Source organism: Biomphalaria glabrata, chromosome 9, assembly GCF_947242115.1.
Source record: "Biomphalaria glabrata chromosome 9, xgBioGlab47.1, whole genome shotgun sequence".
In the NCBI taxonomy this organism is placed as follows: Eukaryota; Metazoa; Mollusca; class Gastropoda; family Planorbidae; genus Biomphalaria; species Biomphalaria glabrata.
This window is the reverse complement of record NC_074719.1, coordinates 46,172,545-46,189,466: the sequence shown is the minus strand read 5'-3', so window position 1 is coordinate 46,189,466 and position 16,922 is coordinate 46,172,545. Positions and strand designations below refer to the sequence as shown.

At 36.2% G+C, this 16,922-nt stretch overlaps 1 protein-coding gene across 3 annotated transcripts in view; it reads right to left on the bottom strand.

Moving 5' to 3' along the window:
- LOC106071845 (valine--tRNA ligase-like) overlaps positions 1–13,966 on the bottom strand; it is a 71,289-nt gene extending 57,323 nt beyond the window's left edge. The window contains exons 1-9 of one of the 3 annotated variants that reach the window (XM_056040760.1): positions 13,810–13,966; positions 12,442–12,618; positions 6,603–6,690; positions 4,777–4,877; positions 4,009–4,136; positions 2,500–2,664; positions 1,445–1,526; positions 565–684; positions 227–335 (exon numbers count right to left, since the gene is read on the bottom strand). In XM_056040760.1, the coding sequence (XP_055896735.1) occupies positions 227–335; positions 565–684; positions 1,445–1,526; positions 2,500–2,664; positions 4,009–4,136; positions 4,777–4,877; positions 6,603–6,690; positions 12,442–12,582 (934 nt within the window). In that variant the 5' untranslated portion in view covers positions 12,583–12,618; positions 13,810–13,966. Of the gene's footprint in view, positions 1–226; positions 336–564; positions 685–1,444; positions 1,527–2,499; positions 2,665–4,008; positions 4,137–4,776; positions 4,878–6,602; positions 6,691–12,441; positions 12,619–13,613; positions 13,752–13,809 lie in introns of those variants that run through there. The other 2 variants (XM_056040761.1, XM_056040763.1) reach the window with 2 other exon arrangements.
- Positions 13,967–16,922: the final 2,956 nt, after the last annotated feature.

Here is a 16,922-nt window from a genome sequence, read left to right as displayed (position 1 = left end):
AGAGCATTATTTTATTTTCTCAAAATATTAGTTTTGCACACATAAATTAGTAAGACACAAAAATTAACCCATCTACGTCTTTAGAAATAGTTTTTGATGATGGAACAGTGACAACAAAGACATAAACCATGTAAAAACTGTTTTCAGAGAGACTTACAAAACTTTAAAAAAAAAGGATAAACAAAAGAGAAACTTGGGTTTCTATTTAATCAATAGTCCAACTGACCTGAATCCACAACTTTGTAAGCAAAAGAAACCAGAACTCCAAACTCTATCTTTTCAGTGTAACCAGGGACTTCTATCAATGTCCTGCCTTCTATTTCTCTCTTATCCACCTGTGCAGAACATGGATAAAATATATACAGCTTTACAGAACATGACAAGTCAGACCTAAGGCATTCATGGTAACACAATACTAACTGTACAACAACGATATTAAAAAACGTCGGCCTTGTTAGCAATGTTGGCAAATTATAAGAGTGGAAAATGGGAGCTATTTAGTTAATTTTCTATGTCAATCTGGACGCAGCTAAAACTACAAGAAACAACAACAGGGGGTCTCACCTCTATATCTGAGATTGCTGAGCGCAGAGTGCAGGACCAGTTGACCAGTCGAACGCTGCGGTAGATGAGACCCATTTCATGGAGTCTGCAGAAACCTTCAATCACACAGCGATATCTGACCTGGAGTACAAAAACACAGAACAAGATTACTAAGCTGCAAATTACAGACAAAATAACAAATGAACAACGTACACACACAGTATAATGTTAGCAATGGCTGCAGTTACACGAAAAGAACAATTATAAACATAATTATTTCTTAATTTTTTTTTTGAGCTAAGGGATTAATCATTTGTGATATCTAAGCAAAAACCACTAAAAACCTCTGTCGAGATTGAAGTGATATCTCTCTCCCTTTTGGTTGACATTCACTTACCAGTAACATAAAAAACATTGATACTAGGTTTATCCTTTTGCTAATGAAAGATTTAAACTCTGCGGTTGGTTTTATTGCTATATTTAGGCAATGCATTCCTTGCTCTAACACAGCGGTTCTCAACCTTTTAAGCTCGGGGACCCCTTTTTACAATCCCCCGCTCTGCCGCAACCCCCCCGACACACACATACAGCAACAGAAGAGTAGACAATAGTGATCCATATTTTCGATGGTCTTAGGCGACCCCTGGAAAATAGTCAATCGACCCCCAAGAAGGTCGCGACCCACAGGTTGAGAACCCCCAGCTCTAATAGCACTCAGAAAAAGTTCTCAGTTATTAGCTTGTCCTTTATCATTGAAATACGAAAAGTGTTTTAGACATAGCTCTGTGAGTATTTTATAAGTTTTGATTATAGTAATTTAAAATATGGTTAGGGGTTGATGTATTATAGATTTGTTTAATACACATGCTAGTGTTTCAAATTCAAACAGTTCAAGGCTTACATCATCCATCGTAAAAGCCACTCTGTCCCATTCATAGGAGCCTCCTAACAGCCGTAACTGATCGTAAATTCTGTGACCTTTTCTAAAAACAAAAACCAAGGCAAAAAAAAACAACAACATTGTAATGTTAGAATGTAAACTTTTTAACTGTGTTTTCAACTCAATATCAGATAATGTTCAAATGTTCAAACTATATTTTTTAAATGTGCAAATGAAAACTGTAAGTTTAAAAAAGTAAGCTAAATTTCTTAAAAAAGAAAAATCTCAAATTATTGTGATATAAAGCAGACTTGCTGTTATTTCCTGTTCAACCCTAGCAACTCTTTTTGGTTGAAGATTAATACACACTAAATACAACTATTTCCTACTTCTACTAGCACTGTATCTTAACACAATTAATATTTGTGATTAAAAATAAAAATCCTTCCAAATACAAAGTTCTGGCTTAAAAAAAAGACAATAAGTGAACCTAATAGTCAACTATAAACTCTGAATGAAATGTAGTGATTTTACTAACAGTATTAACCTTGTATCTATCAAAGAATGTATGGACTAAAGAATGTATAGACTTAAGTGAGAAACTGTATGAATGCCAAGAAACAAATTGGAATGGAAAAGACTGGGATTTTTAATTTTGGGATATTCAGCCGCCTCTGAGTCCCCCCAGCTCTAATGGATACCTGACATTTGTTGGGGGAAAGTAAAGGCGGTTGGTCGTTAAGCTGGCCACAAGATACCCTCATTAACCAACAGAAACAGATGACCTTTACATCATCTACCCTACGGATCGTAAGGACTGAAAGGAGATTTGTTTTTTTACTTTACTGGTGCTCCCAACTGTTGCCATGATAGACTCAACCTGCAGGAGGTTTGGCCAGCACAATAAACAGCCACCTTTACTTTCTTAACATACGCCAGGCACTCAATAGAGTTGGTTGAACTCAGGGGCATCCTAAAAATCCTGAAGTTCCAAATCCTGGTCTTCACTGGGGTTCGAACTCAAGAGCCCTCTATAGGCAAGGCAAGTGGTTAACCACTACATTCTGTTTACTTACTCATTCTTCCACTTCCAAACTTCATTGACGAAAGCCTCCCGCCCAAGGTCATGTCTTGTTTTCTTTTCTTCACGCCAGAGCTTTTTCTCCACCACCACCTGTGTGGCGATACCTGCATGGTCACATCCTGGCACCCACAGGACAGCTTTACCCTTCATTCTGTGCCTGAAACGAGTTATAGATTTGGTATATTATATATCAAACAGTATTTTATACAGGTTGCAGCACACAGTACTACGCCCTGTCAGAACCTGCAATACTGCTGATGCGAAACTGTATTGGCTATTGCTGTTCCTTTGGATACAAAAGCTGCGTGGAGAGGGTTGAACTGCTGTGTGGGAGACAACTTTCCAACCAAAACTAATGCCCATGCTTTATCTCATTTCTATGTGATACCATAGTTGTTAGGACTGAAGGTGACTAACAATTCTACACACTAAACAAGAGAAAGTAAAACAAAAAAAAAAATTGTGTGCTATATTTTCACACTGAGCAGCAAATCTTCAATATCTGTGGCACAAGATGATTTGTTCTGGTCATAGATCAAATGTTGTCAATATGGCTTGCACTGATGGACAGCTAAGTGACAAGAATCAGAGAATAAACTAGGAAAATGCATGGACCAAAGGTTTGGAATTCACTCCCCATTGATCTCAGACAGACAACATGCAACAATACATTCAAGAAGAACATTAAAGCTTACATGTTTAAAACTTTTTAGAATAGTTTTTCATATCAACTCTCGTGTTTATGTTTTTAATGTTATCACAGCACCTTGAGCCTACATTATGTTTGTTAATAGCCCTCTATAAATTAAATTATTATTGCTTGTAGCTCAATCTACTGTGCAGCATGTAAGAAACTAACATGCAAGCATAAGGAATAGTGTTTTAAAAAGCAGTAATATACCAACTGGGTTGGTGTTTGAACATAGAGCTGCGACAATAATATACCAGAGTAAACATTAGGAGGAGGCGCAGTGACTGAGTGGTTAAGCGAATGGCTTCCAAACCTGGGGATCTGGGTTCGAATCCCAGTGAAGAATGGGGTTTAAAAAGGGAAGAGGTAGGCCAAGTAAGAATCTCAATCTCAGTATGAAAGGTATACAACAAGCCAGGATTGTAATTCCCGCCCTCCCCTTGGTTGATGTGTTCAAAGAAACAGCCAATGCCAGATACAGTTTGAGATCAGTAACATCTCAGGTTCTGCCAAGATATAGCATTTATTTCTCCACAGGGTTGACTAACAAAGCCTAGAGCATGATTTTGGGTATAACCACATGCCAGCAGAAGTTTGGATTCAGATAGGTAAATACATAAAAAAATGAATAAATAAAATAAAATAGAATAAATAAATGAATAAAGAAATAAAATGAATAAATAAATAGATATAATTAATAAATAAAATGAATGAATGAATAAATAAATAAATAAATGTATAATTAGAAAACTAAAATACACAATAAGCAAACAAGAATAGTATACATTTGAGATTAAAACAATTCCTCACCATCTTGCCAAACAATCTTCAACAGAATTAGTCAACCCATGTCCAAGATGTAAAGACCCGGTCACATTGGGTGGAGGGATGACCATTATAAACTTCTCTTCATACTTCAACTTGTTCACATCTCGTCCCTGAGACCAAAAATGTTGGGTTTATATCATTATATAATGAGAAAGAAATATTGAGTTGATATCATTATACAACGAGGCAGAAAAAAAAAACAGCAGCTAGACAGATCTGCAAGTTACATCTAGATCTAGAGGTGAATTTCATTTTCAAGCATTGAAATTTTAGGTTTCAAATATTGGAGAAAATGCATTTTATTTGATTTTTACAAAGCTTATATTAACTCTCTTTGTCTGTCTGTCTGGTAAAAAGTTTGTAAATGTTATTTCTTCCTTGGATTAAGCTGAAATTTTGCACAATTATTTTTTTTTACTTGACAACACAACAATCAATAAAACAAATTAACCAATTAACTATTGGTAATAAATTATTTTGTTTGGTATCTTGAACAAGGGAAAAAAATTGTACTTTACATATGTGATAGAGCTACAGCTCAACAATCATGGATTAACAGCAACTAAAACAAAAATAGAGTAAATTAATAGTTAAAAAACTCAATATGGATTCCAATCTGACCATAGGGAACTACACTAACATTTAATGTTTTGATTGCTGTGACTTCTTGCAACCTAAGACTAAGTTTGAAGAAAACAATAACAGATTTTATGTTTAAAACTTTCAAGAGAGCTCTACAAATCTGCTTACACCATATTCTGGTTTAAAGAAACCTTCCTGGACCCACCAATCATACCATGCAGCCTCGACATATCTGGGGCTGTAGGCATCTGGCATTGGACACTTGGTATCTGCAACACAACATACTCAATAATTATTGTTTAGTTAATGATCTTAATTGTTTGTTTCTTTAAAAAAAAGATTTATACAGTTCAAACTTCAATTTTTTTATTTTCAAGGCACCATATTATTTCTTTCATGCTAACCAAAAGAATGTCAATCCAAAATACAACCTTAAACTTTTGAATCCTCAAGCACAAATAATTGTTGTTGGTAAGCCTCAAAGTTGCCTTGAGCCAAAATATAATAAATTGTACTAGTAACTGAATTAGATTGATTAGATGTTTTGAGTTATACATGAAAACTAATGGTGAATAAAATAAATGAGAAATGGACAAGCTTTCATCTGAATCACAAGAAAGATGATGTCTATTATAAGCTAAACAAGATGAACATATAATCTTTCAACTCAGGACTGGACACAACAGATTGAGACAACATATGTCCCAGAAGCTTAAAATTGGAACTAGTGAAATCTGACATATGGAGTGTCACCAGAATGCTGACAGTGTCCTTCAAAACATTCTTTATCAAGAGGCCCAAACTACACACTGGCCTCAAAACAACCCTATAGAAATAAAACTAAACGGAATGCTCCCTGATTTGCGCAGTTCATCTCGTATATTGGTCTCTAATCATCAGAACGCTCCAACACAATAATGAGAATGAGGAAGAAGAAGAAGAATACATGAAAATATTTTACAGCATGCTAACTAATGTATTAATTTATATTTTAAAAGAATGTATTCATTAACACAGACATGATAAAACTTGTCATCATTTACACAGACATGATAAGTCTCAAGTCTAATATTTTTTAAAATCTCACCACATTAACACAAACTGGACAAGTAATTGAAGGACATTATATACACTTTACGTGATAGTAAACCAATATATTATCTATAGACCCCAATTTGGATTTTCATTGGTAAAAACAGGTAAAGTATTAAATTAGTGGTAGAGAAGTAGTTTTTTTTTCCACCACCATCAACAACGCATACAATGTGTATGAAATGAGCGCAATGTAAACACTGCATATAGACTAACTGTGAGCTGCATTAGTTCATACTATGAGCAACACTTGAATAACAAATGTTTTAAAACCCTTCTATTCTAGAATGGTTTTACATGATAGTGACTAAGAAATATGCAAAGAATAGCTACCCTTGATTTTAACTCCGATGTTTGAAAAAAACAAAGTTATTCCAATTGAAATTATTGAGCTTAGTATTTTTGTAAATATTTTGAAATAACTGGAACTTTGATACAATTTATGGACACTGAGCTTTGACTGTATTACATCTTTTTTTCTCTCCTTTATAATATTATTGATTGCTGAGACGTCTCAGATAAGCATACCATAGCAGCTACATGTTATTCAAGAGGTTATCTCTGCTTTCTGAAAGAGAATGGGGGGCATGGTGGCTGAGTGGTAAAGCCCTTGGCTTCTGAACAGAGAGGTCTCAGATTTGAATCCAGATGAAGAATGGGATTAAGAAACATGATCTTTAGGGTGCCCCTGAGTCCACTCAACTCTAAAGGGTACCTGACATTAGTTGGGAAAAGTAAAGGTGGTTGGTTGTTGTGAGGGCCACATGACACTCTCCATTAATGTGGGCCACAGATCCATACATCATCAGCCCCATAGATCGTACGGTCTCGAATGAGATTTTGAAGTTATTTACTTTCTGAATGAGATAAAAAAAATGGTGCAAAGAGAATTTTTCTTTTACCTTTCCGCTGTCCCTTTTCTGTTGGCACATCGTAAGTAACGACCTGCTTCTCTTCACAAGTTTTCTTTTTGTTAGCTTTCGGTTTGGCCTAAAATGGCAAACATTTAAAACAGAATTTAAAATTAAAAAACTTAATGGTGAAAATGTTAAGTTAAAGAAAATTATGAGCAAATTGTGAGGAAGTTGTGAGCATTACTTCTAAAGAGAAACAAGATGAAAAACTAAATATTTATATTACAGCCAGCAGTGTGATGTTATTGACAATGATGACTCAAGATGTACTTTATTCAATCCCTCAACAAAAATAGCATAATAAATTAGGAATCTTTTAATGGACCAGGTGATTTTTATAGATTCTTCTCTTTTTTCAATCATTCGGCTCTACTTTATAGAGAGCTTATTTTTTTACATGGTGTAATAGGATGTGAAGCTGAATGACATAAACTTCTTTGCTACGTGGAGTGATCGTTAAATGAACTTGTGTGTTACCCGTGCTTGTAATCGTGCTAGTATTTGTAATCGTGTTCGCATTATCGTAGTCTGTGAATCGTGACCAGTCTGTACTGTGTTATTGTGTGTATCAGTCGTGTTTTATTACAGTTTATTTCAATACAACCATTCTTAAATGGACAAGTTTTTGCGTCCCAATAGACTGGATGCTGATCCTAGTTCAACTAATGCTTCAGTTACATGGAAACATTGGATTTCTTGTTTTGACAGATTCGCAACGAAGGTAGGGGCTAGTGAAAGCGAACAGTTTGACCTGCTATGCAACTTTGTGTCTCCATCCTTATATCAGTATATTTCTACCTGTTCTAAATACTCAGAAGCAAAATCTATTCTTGAGAATTTATTTGTGAAGGCCCCTAATGAAACATTGGCCAGACATTTGCTTGCAACTTGCAAACAAGAAGTCGATCAAAGTCTTGATCAATTTGTACACAAGCTGAGAGTGATGGCCAGAGATTGTCAGTTCCGAGCTGTCAGTGCTGACAAAAATGAAGAGGACGCCATTCGCGATGCCTTTGTTAGCGGCATGCGTTCGAGTGTAATTAGACAGAGGCTACTTGAGAAAAGATCCCTTGACTTGAAAATGGCTTTAGATATTGCCAAGACTCTCGACATGGCCCAAAAAGAATCCAGTTCGTTTAGTACTCCGTCTCAATTGGTAGAGTCATCTCTTTCGTCATCGGCAATCTCAACCGAAGAAATGGTGGACTCAGAAACAATCGCAACAGTGAATACTAAATGTTTCTTTTGCGGAGGTAGTCGGCATCTCAGAGCGAAATGCCCTGCCAAAGACTGCATGTGTCATTCGTGCGGGAAAAATGGACATTTTTCGAAGGTTTGCAGGTCTCGCAACACTCCTATAACCAAAACAAAAGTCAAAACATCTCCTAGCCACGAGATTAAAAGACAATCTTGTAAAGATTGTAGCTGCATTAAGGACTCTACACATCTAACATCACTAATTGCTACTTCGTCTGTACCTGGTTTAACTAAATCAACAGTACACATCTCTGTAAATGGCGTGAACCTAAAAGCCCTAATTGATACAGGTAGCGGGGAAAGCTACATTTCTTCAAACATACCAAGAGAGTACGATTGGTCAGTGACACGTTCAAAGCACAAAATTTCTATGGCGTCATCTCAACTGTCAAGCGTCACAAGAGGCCACACGTTTGCATCGCTAAAATACAAAGGGGAAGTTTACAATCAATTCAAACTTTCGTTACTAGATGAACTTTGCACTGATGTAGTGCTTGGGTTAGATTTCCTCGCATTACACAAAGAACTGATAATTCCATTCAACGGTGGTCGACCTGCATTTCATGTCTGCTCGCTCAATGCTGTTAAGGTAGAGGCACCACAATTGTTTGCAAATTTATCCCCTGATTGCAGACCTATTGCTACTAAATCTCGTCGTTACTCCTTCCAAGACACACAATTTATTAAAGCTGAAGTTGAGAAATTGATACGAAACGGTATCATTGAACCTTCCAAATCACCTTGGAGAGCTCAAGTCCTTGTCACGACCAATGAGCGGCACAAAAAGCGAATGGTCGTTGATTATAGCCAAACTATAAATAGATTTACTTACCTGGACGCTTACCCCATGCCTAGAGTGGATGAAATGGTGGAGAAAATTTCCAGGTATGAAATCTTTAGCACATTGGATATGGAGAGTGCTTATCACCAAATACCTATCCAACAGAGCGAAAAGAAATACACAGCCTTCGAAGCTTGTGGTAAACTCTACCAGTTTTGCAGAATACCCTTTGGGGTCACTAACGGTGTAGCTTGCTTCCAGAAAACCATAGACACTATTATAGAAAAAGAAAAGTTGTCTGACACGTTTGCCTATGTCGACAATGTAACAATATGTGGTACAGATGTAGACTCCCATAACAAAAATCTGTTGCATTTTCAGAAGGTAGCTCTGGAATACGGAATAACTTTCAACGAAAGTAAAAGTGTATTTGCTACTAAGAAGGTAAAGCTGCTTGGATATGAAATATCCAAAGGGCATTTGAAGCCGGACCCTGATAGATTTCAAGCTCTGCGAGATTTGCCACCTCCAAAAGATCTGAAGTCTCAGAAAAGGATTGTAGGACTTTTGGCATATTATGCTCACTGGATACCAAATTTCTCCGACAAAATGTATCCTATAATGAAAAATCAAATTTTTCCTGTACCTACAGAAGTAAAAACAGCGTTGGAAGACTTGGAAGAATTGCAGAAAGCAGCAATTTTCACCATAAAGTATGACCATCCTCTAATTGTGGAAACTGACGCTTCTGACATCGCAGTAGCTGCCACTTTAAATCAGGAGGGAAGACCTATTGCATTCTTCTCTAGAACTCTTTCACCTACTGAAAGGCATCAATCTGCCATAGAGAAAGAAGCCACTGCAATAATTGAAGCCATACGCAAATGGAAGCATTATTTGTGTGGCAATCATTTTACCCTTATTACGGACCAGCGGTCTATTTCATACATATTTAAAGACACTCATGACAAGAAAATTAAAAACGATAAGATACAAAGGTGGAAATTGGAACTAGCAAGCTTCAAGTTTGATATACAGTATAGACCTGGGAACGCCAACACAGCAGCAGACACCTTGTCTAGAGGGCACTGTGCAACCATGACGAAACAAAGTAGCCTGAAGACGTACCATGACTACCTGTGTCATCCAGGTGTCACTAGACTTCTACATTATGTCAGGTCAAAGAACTTACCCTTCTCGGTTGAAGAGGTCAGACAGACCATTCAACAATGCAGAACCTGCAATAGAATTAAACCGCAATTCTATAAGGAATTTGCAGGTACGCTCATCAAGGCCACACAGCCGTTTGAAAGAATAAGTGTTGACTTTAAAGGTCCTTTGCCATCAGCTACTCGCAACAAGTATTTGTTAACAATGATTGACGAATATTCGCGGTTTCCATTCGCTTTTCCCTGTCCTGATATGACATCTAAGACAGTAATAAAGTGCTTCGACCAGTTATTTTTCCTCTTTGGAACACCCAGTTACATCCACTCTGATCGTGGCACATCATTTATTTCCACAGAAACTACAGAATATCTACATTCTAAGGGCATAGCCACTAGCAGGACAACGCCCTATAATGCCAAAGGAAATGGGCAAATAGAAAAGCTGAATAAAACATTGTGGCAGGCTATTTTATTAGCATTGGACTCAGGGAAGTTGGAACTATCACAGTGGGAATCTGTGTTGCCCCAGGCACTTCACTCAATTCGATCATTACTGTGTACTTCTACTAATGAAACTCCACACGAACGGATCTTCAAATTCAACAGAAGATCGCCAACGGGAACATCCTTGCCTACTTGGCTACAGAACCCAGGCAAAGTATTACTAAAATCCCCTGCAAGATCTTCAAAATTTGACCCATTGGTACAAGAGGTTGAACTTATTAGCTGCAACCCACAGTACGCCCATATACGATTTCCAAACGGCCGGGAGGAGACAGTGTCGCTTAGGCACCTGGCGCCAAAGGAAAGTTCCACGAACGACTATTTCGAACCAGAGAACGGTATTCTGCCTCAAGAGGTCGGTGACTCTTTGGATCTCTCACCAGGGAGTCGCTACGGGCCTGAAACTATCAGTAATTCACAGAGTCCCACCCCAATGATGTACAACCAGCCAGAAGTCATCAGTGACTCACAGGGGAGCCACCCAATGCCAGAGGCCAATATTGACTCGAGTCCCGTACAGGACAGTTACGACTTGCAAGGAGAAAAGTCTACGCCAGAGATACCTCCGGATCCTTCCCTTCATACGCATGGTTATAACCTAAGACCCAGAAAGAAATAAAGGAGGGGTGAATGGAGTGATCGTTAAATGAACTTGTGTGTTACCCGTGCTTGTAATCGTGCTAGTATTTGTAATCGTGTTCGCATTATCGTAGTCTGTGAATCGTGACCAGTCTGTACTGTGTTATTGTGTGTATCAGTCGTGTTTTATTACACTACGTTACTAGGGAGGGTGTTTGAGTTTAAATCCCTAAGCAGACTTGGAATTTTTAACTCAATATTTTCTATGTGCATAAAGGCAGCATGAAAAGTTTTTCCAAGATACCCCCTACCCCTATATACCACAACACAGACTGAACATCTATTATAATGAATAATAACAAATTTATTTGAATTTCGCTTTAAAGTTCTTCTTATTGGGGGAGGGGTAAAGAATTGCCTCCCCATTTTTATGTTGCAGGAGAAATCATTTTAAATATTTGCATTTTAACATTGTATTGACAATAACAATGACAGTAAAAGCCATGTTAGTCGAAAAGCAACAATCTCTAATCTTGTTAGTCTGTGATGCACCTTTCTCAGCTTGGGCACCATATAAATCAAGGATCGGATCATCAAAAAAAATAAAGAAGTTAACTCTTTATCTCCATAATTATTTTTCCACGTTCTGATGGAATTGTTCATTTTTCACATTTGTACATTCTACCCTGTTATGATTAAACTTCAAAAACATTTTTGTTTGATATAGAATTCTAGAAGAATGCATGCTCTTTTTATATAACACAAATTAAAGTTCATAAAACCAAACATTATATTTAATTCAAGTAGGAGAGAAAGAGTTAAGTTCAATTGAACTGAGATTATTCTGTTTCATTAAGTAGTGAGACCAAAAGTTTTGACAGCATGCCATCACAGACTGGATATGACCCAAAGGTCATATTTGTGGGTGTCAATGTGACACTGCTAACAATAAGTCATCAAAAGCAGGGCCGGTCCTAGCAATTGCGGGGTCATATGCTAAACTGATTGCGCGGGGCCTAGTTTGGGTGGGAATAAGGAAAATAAGTGAAAATTTTTCAAAAAAAAATTTGACTTTGCATTTTATTCATTCTTTACTAAGTACAAAATTGACATCAAATTAACTTTACTTTGCGAACCATGCAACCTATGGCATATTTATATGCCATTGACTATAAAAGTAAATACGGTTTTGGAACTTTCAGTTTAGGTGAAAACCCGTCCGATTATTACATTTTATTACATGAAAGCTGACAACGCCTTTTTTATCACACGTACGATTGGCGTTTTCCAAAATAAATGAAACCGACAAATGACAATTTTATCAATTTTTCTGGAGATTTTTATGAGTTTTCAGGAGATTTTAATAAATGCAGGACATTTCCAGGAATTTTTCGTTTACATTTTGCAATTTAATAATTACATATATATATAGAAATAGTGCGGGGCGTATGAAAGCGCGGGGCCCACTGTGACCGCATAGACCGCATGTGGCCTAAGACCGGCCCTGATCAAAAGTTTCATTTTTTTTTCTTCTTACCTCTCCCTCTGTGACTTTCTGTTTTTCTTGCTTGGCTTTGAATTTCTCCAGTTTAGCCAATCTCATTGCCTCTTTTTTAAGCTCCTTTTCGGTTTTTGGCTTCTGAGGCTCACCGGCTGCTGCTTGATCATTTCCATTCATTTTCGTAAATGAATTAGGCACTATAATCTATTCCTTCTAAAAAATAGTTTATCAAGTTATGTTATTTATATTAATTTATGGGGTACAAATGTTTCAGCAAGTTGCATCAGAGTCTAAATAAATATTCTCTTATCAGTAATCTAGATCTAGATATCCAACATTTATTTTTAAAACATTAAAAATTAGTGTCACTGATAAGATAAGCAAATCAGTTTAGATTTTAGATTTAACATGAATGAAGAAACTCCAAATGTTTGTAAAATGTTTTACATGTTTCGGATACTCCTTCAGAGTTGAAAATAGTTTACTTCCTAGTCCAAACCTCCGACAGTCCAGCGAGCAAACTGCACGACCATGCAGCCATCTAGATCTCTACTTAATAATATAGAATTTAATAACTATACCTACTATAAGTATAAGTAGTATAAGAATTGTCAATCTAGAGTTCTAGTCACTAGAATGACTAGAGACTAGATCTAGTAGTACTAGTTAGTAGTAGTAGACCTAGAATTAGTAAATCTAGACTCTAGAAATTCTAGAATCTATAAGACTATCTGATATCTATGATTCTATCAGATAATAATAATAGCTTATAGACTATAACTTATAGGCTTATATTTTATTATTTATTTATAGATAATCTAGATCTATCTATAAATAATAAGCTATTATCTACTATAATCTAGTACTGATTTCACTGATTGTAACTGATACTGCTAACTAGACTAGCAGAATCTAATAATTTAAATAATTCTAGATTCTAATTCTAATTAAATTTATTAGATCTAGAATCTAGTAGCCCACACTTTTTTGACATTTGTGATACTTTTTACTAGACTAATGGAATGATCTATGACTATGTCTACATCTGGCCTGGTCAATTTTGGTAAGATCTAGCCTCAATAAACTGTAACAACCACTACACAACAATGACTTCTTTTACAATCAATGAGTTTCATACATCATACACAGATTTCATCATACAACACAAAGTTGCAAATAATACAAACAAATCATCACATCACACTCACAGAGTTGATCAGTCAAGTCAAGAATTAGTTTCAAGCAGACAATAACAGTAACTGAATAAGACTTCTTTAAAGTTAATGTAGATCTATGTAATCAGTAGTGTTAGGGATCTACATCAGTTTTTTTTTGTTTTCAATGTAATTCTTTTAAAATCTAAATCTATATTAAGATATCTGGATATCGATATGGATGATTTACCTGATTTGACTAGACTACAATATTTTTGTTGGATTCGTAAACATATCCTGATCGCACTTTTTATGCCACAGTTTTCTTCGGAGCATGACGTTTGCTATGAGTGATTCAAAGTAATAGCTCTACTAGATCTAAGGGAGGCAATGGGCGTGTAACATAGGTTACTTTATTATTCGCTCCTGCTCCTAGATCTAGATATAGAATCAAGAAGGTCATAAACAAAATCAATTCAGTCAATAAATTTAGTATTCATTGACGCTCCGGTATCTTGGCCGGTATTGTTATACAAAAAAAAGTGGGGATGTCGAAAGCAGGGGCGGACTAGGTGTCAAAATCGGCCCGGGCATTTCTATAAAATTTGGCCCACAAATTCTCTATCATGTGATGGGCATCCATGTCTAGGTATATCGGTCCTTAAAAATCATTGTTAAGTTTGATAATGTATCGATATGCATGCATACACTGAACTCTATATATCTTAACAAGCAATATAGCGTCTTTTTAAATCAGCAATTATGTAGGCCCTAAAAAGATGAAGCCTATACTAGTAGCACTGTCTACATTCTACATTTTATTTTCGGAAAATGTGTTTGATTAAAAGAGTATTACACTGTAATGTCTGTGAAAGACTTTTTGTTTCAACACGGCGCTCAGATGGCCTTTTATAAAAATAATAATAATAACATAATAAGGATATTATAAAACCTTTAACAACTTGATATGTGCCATAGTGACTTCGATCAGGCCATTTCGGTGGCCCTACCGGCCCTTTTGGGTACCGGCTCACCGGGCATTTGCCCAAATGCCCATATAGCCAGTCCGCCCCTGGTCGAAAGGAACAGCCATAGCAAAAGATGTAGGCTAATACGTTAGTCGCGAGTATGCATAACAGCATGGGCACAGTTGTTTAAAAATCAGTCAGGAAAACCAACGACTTAGTTGCTCTTAGATGCATGATAACAGCGTTGATAATTTACTGGAGGTTGGGGGTTAAAAAATCTTCAATACAAAACTAAAGCATACAACAGTCATCGAATTCCAAGATCGTAGCCAAAGGGGATTTCGACTTATAGGCCTAATTACCCCCTTCATATAGCTAATGTCACCCCCCTATTTTAAAAAGGAGAAAAATCTGATCCAGGAAACTACAGACCAGTATCACTAACCAGCATCACATGTAAAATCCTAGAACACATAATATGTAGCAACATCATAAACCACTTAGACAAGCACATAATGTCCAGTAAGGACGCTCATGGAGTAACCATACCAACATGGCTTTAGGAAATATAGATCATGTGAAACACAATTAATAGGATGATTTTTCAAAAGGTTTAGATAATAGTGAACAAATAGATGCTATCTTCTTAGATTTTTCCAAAGTTTTTGACAAAGTTCACAACCATAGTTTGCTTAAAAAATTAAAATATTTTGGCATTGATGGTCCATTGCATCAGTGGATTAAGGATTTTCTGATAGAGAACAAAGTGTAATAATAAATGGCTTTTAACTATAATAGGCTATATGTAGGCCTATATAGATCTAGTTCTGGACTTATATAGATCTAATATTAATCTTTCAATAATTTCAGAAGTGAGTGAGTTATTGTGAACTTATTTAAAATCATTACGTTTTTTTTTAAAGTCTCACTGACATATATATAGATCTTTTTTGTTTTTTTGGAACACGTTTTCATGTCTATTTTTAAGCATTTTACCTGGAACTCAGTTCTAAGCAGTAAAAATATTTTTTCACCAGATCTGGGGTTCTGACGAAACACGATGTCAATACCTTGTGATGATTTGGACTAGATTAATCTAGAATTTATAAAGATTGACAACAATAGTTATCTTTTGTGCCTAACTGACAAACATGAAATCATGAATAGAAATGTATGAGATTTAACCGTTGATACAATAGTGTCTTCTTTGAACTGTGAACACCAAATATCGCACTAAATATAGACATTTAAATCTATAAATATATTGTCTTTACAATGAGTAATAAAAATCTAGCACAATTTGTATTCAAGTACAAATAACAGGACTACAACCTGGCATAAAAAAATGACCCTAGTCACTGTTATACCATGCAACCTAACATTATTATTTTTTTGGTCAAACTATACAACGATAATTGCGAACAAATAAACAAATAGTTGTGCCCCTTGGAACGCGTCTGCCGTTTCAAGTGGATGGTTTGTCCTTGATAAGAACACACTACACACTGCCACAAACATAATTTATGATCAATCAATAGATATCTGTTTTTTTTCTCCCCGTGCGTCTGTTTAGGTCGGTATATGTATTTCTGGATTGCATTTTATAATGGGACTCGTGTAACTGACCAATATTGTGGTTTTCATTCTAGTACAACCAGGAGCTTTATACAGGGGATTTGAAGGAGCGCTGTAACCCGATTATCGTTGTATTTTTAGCTGCACAAACGCATTCTCATGACTTCTACAGCACATTCACCATCCATCCTATTTAAAACAGCAATTCAGAGGACGTAACATAATGCAACATTTTTTAATAATATATAATAATAATAATAATAATGATAATAATAAAAAGCTTCTGTACTGAGACAGTAGATCAAAATAAACTAGTTAACGCACGTTCATTTTTTTTTATCTTCATTTTTGAATTTTGAGGAAATAGAACGGACCCATTGCTTCTTCCAGGACAGCGATGAATATGAAATAAATTAGGCGGTAAATATTATTCACCAATGAGTCGAGTGTTTACTGAGGGTAATTCACAACCTCATGACCAAACACAAGAGGTCGGTCTACTCCCTGACTCGCACCCCACACAATTGAGAGGTGCTGTTGGTGGTAGAACAAGAGGAGCCAAAAGGATCAAATGGACGAGAGAAATGAATATAGACATCATCAAATCGTTCTTCCGTGTAAACATTTGTGATGATAAACCTCTCCCAGGTTATAGGCAAAAACTCTCCCTGGCTCGAGTCTACTGAACATCTGCTGTACTGGGATAGGCCTATTCTGACCGACAAAACGGTAGATTTCAATCGCCCGGATCTGCTGTTCATCGATAAAAAAGAAAAAACCGCTACCATTATCGATATCGCCGTATCACTGTCTCATAATT